The sequence below is a fragment of the Montipora capricornis genome, chromosome 3 (genome assembly GCF_036669925.1).
Source record: "Montipora capricornis isolate CH-2021 chromosome 3, ASM3666992v2, whole genome shotgun sequence".
Classification (NCBI taxonomy): domain Eukaryota; kingdom Metazoa; phylum Cnidaria; class Anthozoa; order Scleractinia; family Acroporidae; genus Montipora; species Montipora capricornis.
The window spans coordinates 22,520,463-22,537,970 of record NC_090885.1 but is presented as its reverse complement, the minus strand read 5'-3'; the positions used below and the strand labels follow the sequence as shown (position 1 = coordinate 22,537,970).

The window sequence follows — 17,508 nt, the reverse complement described above, 5'->3', positions numbered from 1 at the left end:
GAATACATGTAGATTGTGGATTGGACTACAGTGTATTTTGGAAACTAGTCTCGTATTGCAGTTATATGTGAAAGTCACAATTAGGATTCCAATCAACATAAATAATGTACTTTTTCACGACAGTGCCTCTTAATATTATTAATGTACATTGCATATCAATATTACTGTCATCCTGAATAGTGTGACCAGGAAAGTGCAAGGACGGACACGTACCTTGACATTCCACTGGCTATCAGACCTTTTGGATCTAAGAAGGCTCTTGGAAGTGTGGTAAGCACAGAGGGGCTGTTTATTCTCAGACTAGTCTTACTATTAAGCATGAAATGACAGCAATGAAGGGTAAAAAAAATACCGTAATATATGTAATTACGATGGCTTACAGGTATGAAAGCAATAATTTGTAACTGTGGATTTGGAAACATTTTTCCAGGTCACAAATCTCGCAGTTGTGACAGCAACTTGAGCAGTTGCTAAAGAATCTGAAAAAAATGTGAGGATATAATTATACATGTATTATTATTTTGTGTAATGTTCTTCCTCAATCTTTATAGGAAACTGCTCTGGAGGATTTTGTTTCTGCTGAGCTCTTGGAAGGGACAAATCAGGTAAGAACACACCTCTGTACTGTCTTGCTATTATAGATCATTCACCTTTTTTTGCAAGGGAACAACAACATCAACAACAATATTCATAGGGGTTTTCCTTTATTCTCATTATTTACAGTATTTTTGTGAGAAGTGCAATCAGAAGTGCGATGCCCGTAAGGTTAGCTGAACAAAGTTTTTTTTTTAATTTAACACAGATTTCAGCAAAGGTCTTCAATGTTAAATAAGCAGACTTGTAAAGAACTACTCAATGACCAAAATAATGCAAACATGGCTGTCAATTTAACATTCTTTTGTCTTTGATAAGATTGGCCTTACTGGCCACGTTTGCACGTGTAAAATTGAAAGAAACTTGACTGTAAATTAAAGCAAGGCTAGTCAAGCTAATTTGCAGAAAGATAAAAGAATAATAATTATTTACTGGCAGCCATTTTTGCATTTTGGTCTATAATTATATCGACCATTATACAGTTGTATCTAAGAGTGGAAGCGAGGCTGCTGGTGACCCTGTGTTGATACAAACCTTTGTGCTAAATTATTCTAATGTTAATGTAGACTAATTACAATTACAACAATTTGCATGATAAAAGCAGTGAAGTCTGTATCAATACAAGGTCACCGGCAGCATTGCAGTCATTCATCATTCATACGCTAGGTCACTGAGCAAACAACTCAAAATGGCATATAATGGAGACAACTCTCAGTTAATGGTATGGTACATGTACATGGATCAAATTGCTCAAATCAAATTCATGTTACAGTATTAGTATTTTCAAAAAAAAATGTATTGAGCCACAAGTTTACAGAGATCAGTTATTGATTTAATGATTGCTTGATTGATCGGTTCTTCAGAATAGGTACCATAGTATACTAATTATTTTGATATTATTATTTTTACATGCAATTTTCTAGGGGTTGAAGTTCATTTCCTTTCCTTATCTATTGACCTTACAATTGAAACGCTTTGCATTTGACTATGAAACACTTCACAGAGTCAAGCTGAATGACAGGTCAGTAGCAAGTACAGTGTACAATGGAATAAAGGGGGTAGTTTCTAAAGAAACCGTGGTGCTGCATCGGTGGGGAAGTAGTAGACAAAAAGTGACCATCGTTCAGGGATTCTAAAAGCAGATGTCTCGAGCGTTAGCCCTTTGTCAGAGCGAATGTATCTTTTGCACAAACAATGTATGGATGTGGGGCTGAGAGAAAAGAGGGCCAAGATCAAATAATTTTGATGCTAAATGAAAAATTGAAAAGTTGGGAATCAACTATAGGAAAATCAGTAGCCTGTGACCAGGCTTCGCAGTTGGGGTCATGGAGCGAAAAGGAACGTGCATTTCAAAAAAAAAAAAAAATGAAGAGCAAAGTGAACCGAGCAGGGAACTGGGGGAGGGAAGGGGAGGCGCAGCCTGAAGACATGCTTTTCGTGCCACCAATCCATGATACCAAATCTTGGTATCATAATTATCTGATTGGCCGAAGTGCTCAATGTTGACAGATTGCGGATGTTGAAAGATGATGAAGCAGAATGCTAACACTTGAAAGTCACAAACACGTTGTGTAACTTCACTTCAAGAAAAGAAACGGCATCTGCAGAGCCTGGTCCCAGGCTACAAAATGAAAATTAGTAGGTGGAGCAAGATAATGGCCCACATGACCATAAGAATCTGGGGATGAAAATGTTAAAGGACGTATTATATACCTGTATCAATAATTTAGGGAACGCGCCTATTTATGTTTTAACCCATTCACTCCTCACTCAAGGACACCCCCTTCGTTACTGCGAAGATCATAGCCTCACTTGATTACATGTATCTGTCAACAGGATGACATTTCCAAGATATCTGAACTTGAAAGACTTCATAAGTGAAGAGCATGAAGAGGTATGAAGTTAACTCTTGAACACCATTGAACTGTCCAGCCCATTGACAAGTAAAATTGCCTGGTATACATGTAGGACAGAATAAAATCATTCTGTAAGTGTCGCTCGTAGGTAAGAAAGTGTTAAATTATTATGGATATCAGGGATGATAATGACAGGGACAACAAGTAACCTCATTTACATGTATGTGTTAACAGGATTACATTTTTGAAATATCTGAACTAAAAAGAATTCATAAGTGAAGAGCATGAACAGGTATAAAGGGATGGTGCACGTGCGTGGTGGTGGTGGCAGACATGGTCATTGCATTGGCAGTATCCAGGATAATGGCAATGGTGGCAGGGCCGATATGGACGAGGATGAAAGTGATTGCCATTTAAATGATCTGGAGAATGATGATGAGTGTTAAAATGATGATGGTAAAAAGAATGCCCTTTTGGTCAGTCATGTATACAAGGGTATTATGTATCTGACTGGAAAAATTGTAAGAAGAGGATAGGCATCGACTTTGATTGAAGTTTAAAGAAATACAGTACCTTCAGCTTAAACCATACGGGTCTTTCATTTCCTTTACAGTAGTATTTGACATGATGATCCTTTTCATTTTGTTTCGAAGAATGGTGCTGATGAAGACACCAGTTTAAAGGGGGATTCCCCAGCTAGCACAGAGACTGACAGTGGGGTCAGTGAGGGCTGTTCTGATAATGGCATCTCAACTGAAGAGGAAGATGCTGACTATGCAGTTGGTGGTACAGATCCAGTGGGTTTAGCTGCTGGGATGAATCAGCTGGAATTAACCGAAGATATGCTGACCAATGGCATAAAGGATAATATGGAGGTGCGTCACTTATAGGATAACTTAAAGAAATGATTTGTCTTGACAGTGAGGGGAACAATCTTGGACAAAATTGGTTGCATTAGTACCTCTTGGTGATAGGAAATACCTAATTCTTAAAATACAGGCAGTGTCCCTAACCTTACAAGAAAGCCAACCATTCAAAATGGGAGCTCAGTAACCCAGATCACAAAGCTGAGCATTTCAATCACTAAAATTTGTTGGTCTTTGATAGCACCCAAGAGTTAGTTTAAAAAAATTACCTACTTAAAGAATATTACCCGGTTAAAAATAAAATCACCTAGTTAGAAAAAAACTAATCAAAATCTTGTTGATTATGTAGAATCCCTATTGGTATGAGTTGTTCTCCATAATGATCCACTCTGGCAGTGCTTCTGGAGGACACTATTATGCTTACATCAAGTAGGTTTTTTGTCATTAAGAAAAAATCAGATACATGTCTTTTAGACCTTATCCATAATGGTGGCATTAAATGGTTAATATTATTTTGAAAGCAAGTCATGGTCCTATAAAATTATTTATGGGGTAAGCAGTCCCTTGCTGTTATAGTAATATTGAAAATTTGCCAAAACCAATGAAATGGCAACAAAAAAAAGTCCAGTCCTATGTGTTCATGCAACTAGCACTTAACTTTTTTCAGATACTTTGCATTAAACTGGCATAACATTCATTTAATTTCAACCCAAATGTCACTTATCTCATTTTTCGAAAGTTATAAGGCTCAAATACTTCAAACATCATATAGTTGTTTCAATTTACTTCTACAAGTACTGTATATAGTAATATTATTATGTAAAACCACATTAAAAGTTACTGCGGTTTTTTTTTACCAAAACCCTTGTCATTAATTAGATGAGAACGCTTATTCCACAAATTGAACATTAAAACTTAGGCATTGGCTAAAAGTTGTAACCAAACCAAGTGCTGTTATCTCAGGATTTTTGTTTTGTTTGTGTGTCATATTCCAGATCCTTTGAAAACAGCCAGTGGTACTGTTTCAATGATCAAAGTGTATCAAGAGTAAGTGGTGATTTGCTTGTATTGCGAGAAAACTTGTTTTTAATAGTTCATTTGCTTATTGTTGTCAGATGAATAAATGAAGTACTGTAGGTGTAGTTCTGATGATATCTATTGTTTTAAAGAAATGCGATACACCACTGAGTTGCCTGTTCATGCGTTGTTAGATTTTCGAATTTAATTTAATATTTACATGCATGTAATTGTGTTTGCCTAAAGTTCAGCTATGATAAATTTCTTACCCTTCATCTTATCGTTATATGGTATTAAAGCCTATTATAATACATGTAGTAAGTACATATATTTCCCCTTTGTTACTGATCATGTTTAGTTTGTGTCACTAGACTACATGTAAGTGTGCTTGGTTTAGGTTTTTATGGTCTTTCATTGCACATAATCCGAAATGAGAATTTTGTCTTCCTGCTGGTCCCAGTACATGTATTACCTCAACCATCATTATTCTGCACGACCAGTTCATTCATTCTCAAGTCCTCATGTTCATAAACCTATAATTTGAAAATAGACAAAATCTGTCACTTTTGGCAGGTTGCTGATTGATTGATTGATTGATTGATTGATTCCTATCAAACATGATAATGTAATGGATTTGATGATAAAAATTATGGGCAGAAACATACTTATTAAAGACAACGTTTCGGTGTCCTCATGACACCATCATCAGGTCAAATATAATAATTATTTTACAGATAACTTGAATATTAATGTTCAATATTAAGTTCAAAGTTCCAAGAGGCTAGGAGCATTTCTCAATGCTCATGCAAATTTGATTGTCTTGTGTATGAAATGTTCCTTATTCGCGAGCACAAACCGTGTCTGAATATCCAAAGTGACTCGATAAAGGCAAACCTTTTCATCTAGCCTCTAGGGACTTTGAACTTAATCTTGAACATTAATATTCGAGTTATCTGTAAAATATTATATTTGACCTGATGATGGTGTCATGAGGACATCGAAACGTTGTCTTTAATAAGTATGTTTCTGCCCATAATTTTTATCATCAGATTGATTGATTGATTGATTTATTCATGATTGTCTCCTTATTACCAGGTTTATGATGATGACATTGAACGTACATATGGTGGACTGGAATCTTCAAGGCACTATTATTCTTCAGCATACTCAAGGTTCGTCTACAATCTATCATCTGCCATTATCTTTGGCTCTCACAAATTATGACAAAAATGGACAGTCTAGAAATGTACATGTACTTGACTTGTACCCTGAGTTTGTTTTGAATTACAGCTCTACAAATGCGTACATGTTGATGTACAGACAAGTAGCTCCAGAAAGAAATACCAAGTTCACAGAGCTGTGTGATGTACCAAAGCACATAGCTGAATTAATCTATCAACTAAAACACCGAGAAGAAATGGAAAGAAGAAGAAAGGAAATGGACAGATCCATGTGCAAGGTGTATTTTCATTTTCTGCTCTCTATTATGAACTGAACTCTGTCACTCAGGGTAATTTGTAGCCCAAGGGTGCAGGGTTAGCTCAGAGGGGCTTGGTATAAGGGTGGAAGAAATTGGCGTTCTAGCAGCTCTTTCAGTTGTTGTTTCATTTGAGCAAAAAAGTTAAATTTTGACTCCCCCTCCCTCCCCCTAACTTAGAATAAATGTCCCCAATTCCTCCGCTCCTCACTCCCTTTCCATTGACAACCCCAAAAACACGAAATAATCACCACCCGGAGGGAATGGTATTTTAGCATTTACAATAGCTACACTAGATAGTATGTACAAACATCTGGGTATGCATGTGATATTATTGCCTATGTTTCCATTGTTAGTAGTACCTTAACTTTTTAATTTCCTTTAGATAAAGGTATTCTGTGAGCACCCAGTTAGCAAGAAAATGATGGAACGCAAACTGGAAATTCACAAAGATGAAACATTGAAGGAAGCAGTGTCCATTGCACATAAGGTGAAGGAGAAACCCTGTTTTATATTCTACATTTTAGCACCTAATTTTTGAACGTTTTGAAGTGGCACATTCTGAATTGCATTGTCAGTTTTAACATGTTACAAATGTGTTAAGTTTGTTTTGCACTGTCTGAAATCATGAAGGTTGTTCTAAGATTTTTACCATCAATGAGGGATTCTGTTTTGCTTTTGTTGCCAATTTCTTTTTAAATATGGATTTTGACAGTTTTTGTGGCAGTCTACTGTACTTGCATACATGTATGTAGTCAGTAAGCTATACTGACAAAATAAGGTTGTGAATTAATTTATCGATAGGCAATATTGTTGCGTGATAAGTAATCAGTAATGTTGAAAGTATACCAGAAAACACAATGACTCCATCCTTTGGCTCCTTGATCTGTCATCTACTTTTTCAAGAGGGGAGTAGATGTCATAGTCCAGCCAGTCCAAGGGTCTTGGGACAAATTAAGCAGAGCTGTCAGAATACAAGCAAATCATCGACAACAACCAGGAACATATTTTTGACAAACTTAAGGATCCTCCACTGAGGGAACTTGCAACAAAGTGACTCCCATTAAGCTTATTCTGCACCATGCAATGATTTGTGGAAAACATGTACATCAGAAAAACCAAACACTAGTTTGGAACTCCTGTAAAAGGGCACCAAAAAACATTTTTGCTTTGCAAAAAAGAAAACTCTGTCTTTTCAGAACAATAATGCTCAGCAAACCATTCAGTTGTGTTGGATAATTCAAAAGTTATTGGCAGCAACTGGCAGTGCCATTAATGCCTTAGTGTGGAAGCTTGGTTCATTGATTCTGCCACATTTAATTTTCTTTAACCTGTGACAACATAAATGATATACATTTCATGAAAGAGAAAAGGATGCCACCCAGTTGGTGAAGAAGAACTCTTGTTTCATCTTTATAACACCCCTGATGAAAAAAACTAGCTTTAGAGTGAAAACATTGGATTTGAATTGTACGTTACCAGTAGTATTTTTCATTATTCTTTAAACCAGAAAAGAATCAAATTGAAACCATATCTCATGGCTTCTTGGCTAATTAACTTTTGCAGTAGACATGTGTGAGTTGCATACCTATTTTCTGTACAACCTGTCTTACAGTCTCTATAAATAACAACAAATGTCAAGAACAAAAGAGATGCCAGTGATGGTGCAGTAAAAATATTCACCCAGTCATTATTGGAGCCATAAATTATATCATTGTTTGTGAAAACATTTTTTTAAAAGTAAATGATTGTTGAGTTTCCCCCTCATAGCTCTTCTATTTGGACAAGATCTTTCCTGTTGAGCAGTGCAGAATTGTAAAGTATGACGAATATTACGACCATATCGAGAGGTCATTTGATGGAGAAGACGTAAGTTTGCAGCTTGTCATTAATGACAGTGTGGCACGCCTTACCGTGGCCACCTAACAAAGTTCTTTATAAATTACCGTATCCGCCAATAAGGGTGTGCGAATTTGATTGACAGTCACACCTCCTTGCAAAGTTCGTACGGTTATAAGTTGAACACCGTTGCATGGGTTGTTGAGGTGACATATTTACACGCAGTTGTCAAATAAAAACGTTTCTAGGGTGGCCATGGTAAGGCACGTTCCACTGTACATGGAAATATTGCTATTCCAGTTTGGACTTACATGTTGATAGTTTCAACATTAATGTTATTTTGTCCACAAACAAAAATTTGAGAAATTCACCCAAAATTCTCCAATTAACTTTCATATCAATTTTGGCAATCTTTTATATCATAAAATCAATGCTGTATAAAGTATTTGTACTGCACATAATTAATGTTTTTTTAATGTAAATGTGTTATTTACAATACAATTATTGCACGGAGTAATGCACATTCATGGGCCTCAGAATTAATTAAGAAATGTTAGTTTTTGGAATAAGAAAAAAACATCATTCTGTAAAATGCTGGTGAAATGGTGTGTTTTCCTAGAGTTCCTTAATTTTATGTCATGACAAATGAATTTTTTTTTTAATATAAATATGCATAATTTATCATAATAGATTACACCTTGAAAGCATCAATTTCTATACTGCACTGTAAAAGGAGTGACCTATCATAAATTATTATTATACCATAATTATGTCTCAAATTGGTTGAGACAAAATTTAATGGTTGAAAAGAGAGTGATGATTGTATAATGTCACTTACTAGTTTTTTGCTTCAGCCCTTCAATTTAATTCTGTCCACTCTCTATATTATTGACAGAGGTAAATTTTGCAGAACGAAACAACAAAATTCATAGTGAAAAAAAGTCACGTAATATTCAAATAATGTTGCCAGTGTAACCTTTTGTATTTATTTGATGTCGGAAATTGAACAATCTTAAGTTCAATTGTTCATAGTAAGAACAGTTTGGGATATACTGTAGTATTGTACTTTTGTTGGGTGTATTATAAGGAATAGAAATTCATGGGTTTCTGCGAATTTCAGAATGATCCTATTGGTAAAGTACTGTGTGGAGTTAAACAGTCATACATGTTTGATCTTCTTCTGGAGACAAGAATGCCACATGAAAGATTTTTACCATACAAGCCTGGTGGTGAGTTAAGTTGGACTGGTATATTGCAGAGGTCATGGGTTTGAATACCATAATTTGAAGCTCCCTGAATTTTTCAGATGTCTAGGAGAGACAATATTTAAATTCATCTATAACCTGCACTTCAAATACAGTACACTTATTTCATTCTGTTCAAGTCCTTTCATAGGAAATAATAATCCCAGCAAATTGACCTGTGTCCATTTGAGTGGCTTCATAGTTAAGGTGGTAGAGCAAGGTGATGGATTCAAATCCCTTCAGATATAGGTGTCTATGGGAGACAGTTGCTTGAATTGCTCACTCAGATAAATGGAAGGATTACTTCTTAGCCTTTTTTTTTACTTTCTTGATAACTTGAGGTTGACCCCACAGTCTTCTGCTTGGTAGTCTGATTCTCTAGTGAACGGCATGGTATAATATTATAGGTACAAAATAGTAAATTATGCTCACCAGTAATGAAGTATAGGTTGTCTCAGCAAAATAATTGTTTATTTAATTAAAAAATTGTCATGTTGCTTTTATGTGTTATTAATTTTATAGGTACAACAGTGAAAGTTCATGTTGTAGATCTTGAACAAGAGAGAGTTGTTCCACCTGTTAACGTGCGACCATTACTGAATTCAACTGTCAAGGATCTTTACACTCTCATACACGAGGTACTGAATATGCATCCCTGTTGTAATAGTACATAACTGAAGAGAGAGGAGAAGCACACAACGCATTTTTATCTTTCGGCGGGAGTCCTGCTCAGGGCAAAAACCCAATTTTTCGGACAAGGGTGTCGGAAGGTAAGGTGAGGTAAGGCACTATGTGTGCTTCTCTTCTCTCTTCAGTTATGTATAGTATAGCCTTTCATTTGCCTCGGAATTTCTTCCTTTCATTTCTTGAAATAATGCAGTTATTGTTTCCATTCTAATGATTTTTTTGGTGCAATAATTATTAACCAGGGTTATTAGCAGGCTATATTGCCGGAGTGTAAAAATTGTTTAACTTTCTGGAAATGGAGCGACAGTAGTGAAAAGAGAACTTGAGCAGCATCTTTATGACAACGTTTAACCCTGCATGACTGAATTAAACAAACATATTTTACAAAAACAATTGCAGAGAAAAAAAGCATCTTGCTCATCAGGAGACAAAGGAGCATTTTGTGTGAGACTTCTGACCACACTTCCCCCCGCTGCCTCAGTTTCCTCTGTTCATCGTTGTCATAGGTTCACCATTAATTTGTTAACAATTATTATTATTAGTTATTATGAGATCAATCACTTGAAATTGATTGGTTTCCATGGGTCCTTTTCCTGCAGAAATTTGGTCTTCCCTTGGAAAATTTAAGAGTTGTGTATGAAGGAACATACAGTGAGCTAAGGCTGCTGGACAGCTCTAATAGAACATTAAAAGAACTGGGGTTCTTCAAATCAAACAAGGTAATTACAAACTTTCATATGTTTATAACAGTCAATCTAATCCTGCCATGCATTAGCTAACATATCGCTTTGATTCAATCTTCTTTTTCTGCCCAACTACAGGGTTTATGCAGGAGTGCGCTTCTTATTGTGTATACTCAAAAAAGTAATCCATGAATGGTCCTATCTATGTCTAGGTTTTTGTAGAAGCCTCTGACTTGGAAACAGATGTTGCTTTTAAAGACTCGAGATTGTTAAACATTTTGGATGTGCATCAGCACACCATTCGACTTTTTGTAATTTTACCTGATCCTGCCAGAAAACCATCAGGTTAGTTGTAATCATTCATTTTTTTATCTGCACAAATCTTTTCTTGTTATTTTACAATTCAGAGGTTATTATTGTTTTCAAATTTTAAAAAAATGGTAAAGTTTAACATTGGTAGTTCCTGCAGCTACAAGGCTGGTACCAGTGGAAGCCGACGGTGCACCCTTTTCCCTTATTTATTTAAAGCAGCTGCTATAATAGCTACCCGGATGAGAGGAAAGTCGAAACAGATGTTGAAGTCAACGAGGATCAAACTGTGGACCTCTTACTCTGAAACCCACGCACTAACCAACTGAACTACACCTGTTCCTGATTTGCTAATTTGTATTATTTAAAAGGCCTGCTTTCTTTTATTATTTTAAAAGTTCTTGTTTTCACCATTTTAAATTGGCATCTGAGCTGTGCTAATTGCTATGCTCATTTGTCTTGTTACCTGGTTACTTTGGACAAACCTGCAAGGGTTCACTTCTTTTAAGAACTTAAAGCAAAATCAATTTGTGTATTTCTCTGTTTCACAGTAGTATGCTGAAACTTTTGGTGATAAAAAACTTTTTTTTCTCTTAGAACATACAAGTAGGATTATATGTGAAGATGATGAGGATTCTGATAAGAATCAAAACACAAGAGGTAAAGTTTGTCTCATTACGATACTAGCTGATACCTGTATGTCTAGAGTTGTTTGTTATAATAGCATCTCTAACCTTCACCTTAATTTTAAAATCTCTTACATCTAGTTATAAACAGAAATTGTAAAATGGTTTATTCCCCTGAACTCTACCTGTTCATTAATGATACAGTACCGTTGACCACAGACTGCTTCCGAATATGCAGTTGCTTATCGCTGTGTGAAGTCAATTTCATGTAGAGGAGTCCTCCTAAATTTATGTCAAAAATTTATGCCTCAGTGATTCTCACTCTACACGAATCGCATCAAGCAGGATTCAAATGACGTAGCGCATCTGACATCTGATGCGACTGGTAACTTACATTTGAGGAGCACTGTACACAGTTACAAAAAGCCCTACACGTAACCTAAAAAAATGTGAATGTAAATTTTTTGGCCCAAGTGAAATTTACTGTTTTAAACGTGTGGTAGTTGTTTTGACGTGATGGGACTCTTGTGACCTTCGTAAAAACTGAGAAGGCAATTCATAACTTAATGTCCTGGACATACACAGTAGTGTTTAGTAGAGGCTGGACTTCATGCAGAGTATTACATTAAAATATTAATTCAAGGATCCTTTACAATAAATTATTTGACAAGTACCCATGTTTCTCTCAAAACAAATTAACTGCTATGGTTTATACTGTCATGATTACAAGCCGAAAAAGGTTGGGACAGTACTGCTATTCACTGCAGGACAAGCCTGCCTTAATGTTCTCTGCAATGTGTGTTGTAGATGTTACCATGGGAAACAGATACGGTACTGCTGTTTTTCCTAGCGTTGGTGTTACAGTATTCAGTGTGGAGACAATATTATTTTTTTGTTTGCAAAATCATAGTCATCAACATCATCATGGTTCATTGTTCTGATTCTTGGGTCATTTAAGAATTTCACTTAAGTGCCTAAGTCTGTCAAGCCATTAAAAGTGAGATAATAAACAACTATTCACCAAAATGGAGGTGGCTTTCGCCAAGGTAAATTTCCACCACTAGCCACGGAGACTGAGGTGAATAGTTGATTTAGTATACATGTATACTACATGTACATGTACATTGGGTGTGCTGAGATAATATGATAGCACAAAAAGATGATTTAAACTTATTTATGCCTGCAACAATTATAATATTTTTGGGCACAAGTCCCATGCAAGTTGCTCAGAGGTGAATAGTAAAGGATATTTCAGAGTTTGAGTTTTCAATCAGAGTATGCCTTTGATGCCATCCGCTGTAACAATGTGACCTTATTTAGGAAAAAAGGGGATTAAGGTGAATAACAAAAAAACGCGTTTTCTATCGTTTTAAACGCAAACGCGTTAAAACACCGTTTAAACGCATTTAAACAACGTTTAAATGCAAAAAAAACGCGTGCGTAAGATTTCATGTCGGAAAAGCTTTACACAAATGACGCGTTTAAACGCTGTTAATTTACCTCAAGTGAGCGCATAATTAAATGGCTGCTTGCTATAATATTATTATTGGGTGTCATCTGGGGTTAACTGTGAGTTATTTAAACAATGTAGCTCGACAAACCATCGAAATCTTGATTGTCTTAGTCGCTGCAAGTACTCGCAAAAGAGAAGAAATGCGAATTAGTCCAACCTAAACATGCCTAAATTGGCGGCGTTCTCTGAGGAAAAAACAAAACACTTACTTAGCGACTCTAATGGTAAATCATGAGCATAAACAATAGAAATTTGTTTCAAATGAAGTGAGGAATGTACAAATGAATTTTCAAGATGGTGTTAAGCACAAGTTTGCTTTGATGTGTACCCTGTGATTAGCGAGGGTCGTCAGTAGGTTTCTCTTGTCATGTGCGATCCTGTTTTAGAAATGTACAACAGAACATGCTGTTCATGTTGGTCTTAGTAGAGTCGCAAACACTTATAAATCAATCAAATAAAATTCTGCATTGGGGTTACCAGCTGAGGCATTCTTCACATGCAAAACTTACTACCATTTTTCCTTTATTCATGTTTGATCAAGGCAGTTGACATAGCGGCTGTCTTCCGACTCTGAGCGACGACCCCGGCGACGACCAAGGCCCAAGTAACCAAACGAAGATAAAACAACTCGTACCATTATGACAGGGCTCAACTAAAGCTGCATTTAAAGTGTTACGTTCAAGCCATTAGAAAAGAAATTGATCGATGACTCGCTGTTTACTGCTCAAAAGAAATAAACTGATCCACTTATTTGTCGCGATCAGTCACGCAACCTTCCGAAATTTTAGACTTTTTGGTCATTTAGTACTTGTCAAAAGGAGACATCAGTTTGTTTAATTTCCTGTTTGTTTATGATTTGCGATAATGAAAAGGGGTTGAATAGGCAGATAGTGAAGCGCCAAGACACAAGCACGATAACTTGCAACAATATGATAGCGCTTTCAACCTCTGAAATAACAAAAACAGCAAAGCTCTGAAAGAAATGGATCATACTTCTCTGAACCCATCCAACCTTCCCGAAACATTCGCGGGTGATTTGCAGTAGGCAGAGGAAACCTATTTCATGAGCGAACGAGAGCAGATATATTCAGTGTCCTCGGCCAAAGCTTCAACTTCGAGCCATTAATCACACCGGAAGGTACCGGTCATAAAGATAGCGAAAATCGTCTCTTGCTTTCGTTATATCGTTAGCTAATTCTCACACAGTCCCACAATAATTATATTATTATAGCGACAACTGAAAGAATCCGTAACAAATAAATTAAGACTATCCGATGGAAAGCCTGTTCGTGAACACCAAGGAAGTTCCGAAAAAATCAATTCGCTGATCAGAAAAACCGGTAAATACTTGCGATACTACCAAATGTTCGCGAATCTAAAAACGTTCCTAGTTTCACTGAATCGCTCCCTACTTCTCTCGCAACTGGACATTTAGGTTTCTGTTTCCCCACGATCGATAACAATGGAGAGAATTACACAACCCAGAAGTATTTGGTCAATGCGATGTTTACTTTGTCACATTTCGATGAAATGTTTATGTGATTCGCTCATTCTTTGAATTACGTCCTTCTGAAGGTGGTTAAATGTTGACAGCCTGTTTTCTGTAATTTCTATTTTCTCGAGGCATTATCAATAATGGTACAAACAATCCAATTTTTTCGTCGCTATGGGGCGAAAACCTGATTTTTCAGTTGTTGCGGGGCGATAACATATGACACATTCCGAAGGCTAGCGGCGTCATCACTTCGATTCTGCTTCATTCTGGCGACGTGCTCTTTTTGTCGCCAAAAATTCCGAAGAGGAAAACACGAAGGAGGAGAATGTGAAAATTTTAAAGAGTTTAAAAATATTAAAAGAAGCTTGAGACAAATGATTGACCAGCCTCTTGGTGAAACCTGATGCGCTAATGGAAACATTTTGAAGCGTCGTTCAGTGGTTTGCGTTTCTTTGAGCAATATCGTTGGCTCTTGTCTGCAGAATCCGTAGGCTCAAATGTGACTGCTTGCTCCATTCTTAGGAAGACTCGAAAACCAAATCTTCTTTCCTGCTTGTGCTAATTGTCTGGTTGCCGTTGTTGATAGCACGAGATTCGTGCACTGCAAGTGGGCTAAAGTCGGTGCGCATGAGGCGCTCACAGAAAAAAGGATAGTAAATTATTATAGACGGAATGTGATTCTTGCTGCAATGTAAAAAGGAAAGGCAAAAGGTAAGTTTGCTGATGAATTGATCATTTTGACACAGTGGGTTGGAAGACATGCACCCTAATCTCCGCATTTCATATAATAGAACAGGTAATTTATTCATTCAAATACAACTAAATTAGCGTACTTTTCAGCATACGAAATGCAGTAATTGAAGCGCAACAGAGCCGTTTGTTTAAACGCGTTAAAAATCTGTTTAAACGCACAAAAAATGCGTTTCCACGCGTTTCGACGAACGCGATTAAACATGTTAAAGCGTTGTTTTCTAAATTCACCTTAATCCCCCTTTTCCCAAATAGGGTCACATATTTCTGTTGGTTGACTGGAAACTTCGTGCTTTTGCTTTAGAAAAATATTACTTCATTGACAAGAGAATCACTCTTGGAAAATTAAAAGAAACCCTGGAGAGTGAAGTGGGCTGCTCACCTGAATTTTTTAGGGTAAGATTTTATTGAGGTTTGCAAGGCAAAATAAATCAGATGTTTTTGTTGAAATGTTGGAAGAAGTCAATAACCAGCACTGTTTATTTCATACCCAATACCTACATTTTTTTTTGTGTGTATGTGTAGGTTTATAGGGTGTACTCCAATAACCAAGAAATAGAGTATAGCAAGTTATCTGATCAATTAACAAGCTTCAGTGATGATTCTAAGGTAAGTGCAAAATGATTAATTTTGGGGTCATGTTTTCGTGGATACATGTGGGTAATGAAACATCTTTCTTTTCTCATCTCTTATCTTACTTGCCATGGCATTCGATCATGTTTGTTGAGAGTGAAGTTGATGAATTTATCCTGCCTTGGTGAAACCACGGCAGAACCATTGAGCAAAGACGCGGTTCTACCGCGTCCTAATGGGTAAACACTTTCAGGCGGTACTGTACCTTTTTAGTTTATCTGAGCCTTATGCTCAGGAAAGGCAAAATGGAAGGGGTCAGATTTTCCTGAAAATGCATTTCAAGGGGCTGCTTCCAGGGAAAAAAAGCAGTCCAAGCTTCCTTTGAGAACACCGCTTACTACACTTGATTAAGTTATTTTTTTAATTCATTATTAAGATTTTCCTTTGTTATGTTACATGTATATAATTTATATATAATTACACAGAACAAAAATCGCCAAAGAATAGTGATATGATATAACCCACCATGGAACTCCAATGTGAAGACCAATCTGGGAAGAAGGTTCCTAAATATCGTTGGCAGATGCTTCCCAAAAAACTATCCATTACACAAGATCTTCAACCGCCACACACTAAAGCTAAGCTACTCCTGCATGCCAAACGTGAAAACCAACATCTCGTCACACAACACAAAATTCAAAACAAACAGCCAACAAAGAATGTAACTGCCAAAAAAATATCAATACCCCCTCGAAGGAAAATGCCTCACATCAAACTTAGTCAACCAAGTGACAGTTACAGCTGAAAGATCAACAGAATCATACATAGGACTCGCGACAAACTTCAAAGAACATTACAGAAATCACACATCTTCGTTCTGACATCAAAACGAGAGACACAAAACTTAATTATCAAAACACATTATGGACACTCAAAAGACAACAACAAGCCTTTCAACCTAAAGTGGAAAATCATCAAACAATGCAAACCTTACAGCAACATTACTAAGAAATGTTATTTGTCTTTTTGAAAAATTTATAATCATCTGCAAAAAGGATCTCTGCAACTGGTCTAAACAAGCGAAATGAGTATTAAAGCAAGTTTGTGCCCCCGCAGAAATAAATATTTCCTCAAGAACTTAAAAATAAAATAACGCAATTTCCCTAATTGTAAATAGGTAGGTAGGTAAGTAAATAAAAAATATCATCTAGCAGCCGAAAGGCTGAATGGTATGACTATTTACAATATGAAAGTATGAATAAAAAATCTTTTAAAAAAATTAATTAATACAAATAACTATTTGTAGGCTACTGGTATATCTAAAAATTATAAAACTATTGGCTTTACATCTATTTGACAATGAGGGAATAAAAGTGTTCATGTAGCGATTTGTAGGGATGACAGGGCACTTAAACTGTCACTGCTTACGGAGACAATGGTGTGGTTCATTTAGGTCTGGTGAAAGATGGCTTAGCTTGTGACATGGCTCAGACATATTGAATAAAAAAAAATATATGACATACAGCTGTACTTCAATTTGCCTGTCCTTGAGGGTCTCTAGGTTACACAAAGAAAGCCTTTCATGTCATTTGGAGAGACGATTGACAAATCTCACTTATGTATGCACTCTAGTTCGTCACTTACAATAGATAGGCTGGCAAACCATGATGATGGAATACCAGCATGCAATACTCCAGCACAGGTCTAATGCAAGTAAAATAAAAACGAACAATATCATTAATAGGGAACTGTGCGCGCTTCAGCAGAATGAGAAAATACATGCGCTTATTAGCCTTTCTTATGACTTCATGAATATGACAATTCCACTGGACAGTGCTAGCAATGGTAACCCCTAAGATTTTTGCATGATCTACTAACTCGAGCTCTTCGGAATTGATGGAAATATCATTAAACCGATGTTTTGATTTTTCAAAGTCAATTATTAGCTCTATACATTTATCCACATTCAAATGGAGTTT

General features: G+C 36.4%; 1 protein-coding gene across 1 annotated transcript in view; it reads left to right on the top strand.

Moving 5' to 3' along the window:
- The window catches only part of LOC138040929 (ubiquitin carboxyl-terminal hydrolase 47-like), a 39,500-nt gene that overhangs the window by 10,548 nt on the left and 11,444 nt on the right, over nucleotides 1-17,508 (top strand). The window contains 19 exon segments of the mRNA XM_068886661.1: nucleotides 181-270; nucleotides 552-605; nucleotides 724-765; nucleotides 1,518-1,615; nucleotides 2,431-2,488; nucleotides 3,104-3,325; nucleotides 3,666-3,745; nucleotides 4,312-4,363; nucleotides 5,429-5,505; nucleotides 5,624-5,792; nucleotides 6,196-6,300; nucleotides 7,581-7,679; nucleotides 8,770-8,878; nucleotides 9,416-9,531; nucleotides 10,180-10,299; nucleotides 10,476-10,608; nucleotides 11,170-11,232; nucleotides 15,261-15,352; nucleotides 15,482-15,565. Coding sequence (XP_068742762.1) covers nucleotides 181-270; nucleotides 552-605; nucleotides 724-765; nucleotides 1,518-1,615; nucleotides 2,431-2,488; nucleotides 3,104-3,325; nucleotides 3,666-3,745; nucleotides 4,312-4,363; nucleotides 5,429-5,505; nucleotides 5,624-5,792; nucleotides 6,196-6,300; nucleotides 7,581-7,679; nucleotides 8,770-8,878; nucleotides 9,416-9,531; nucleotides 10,180-10,299; nucleotides 10,476-10,608; nucleotides 11,170-11,232; nucleotides 15,261-15,352; nucleotides 15,482-15,565 — 1,863 coding nt within the window.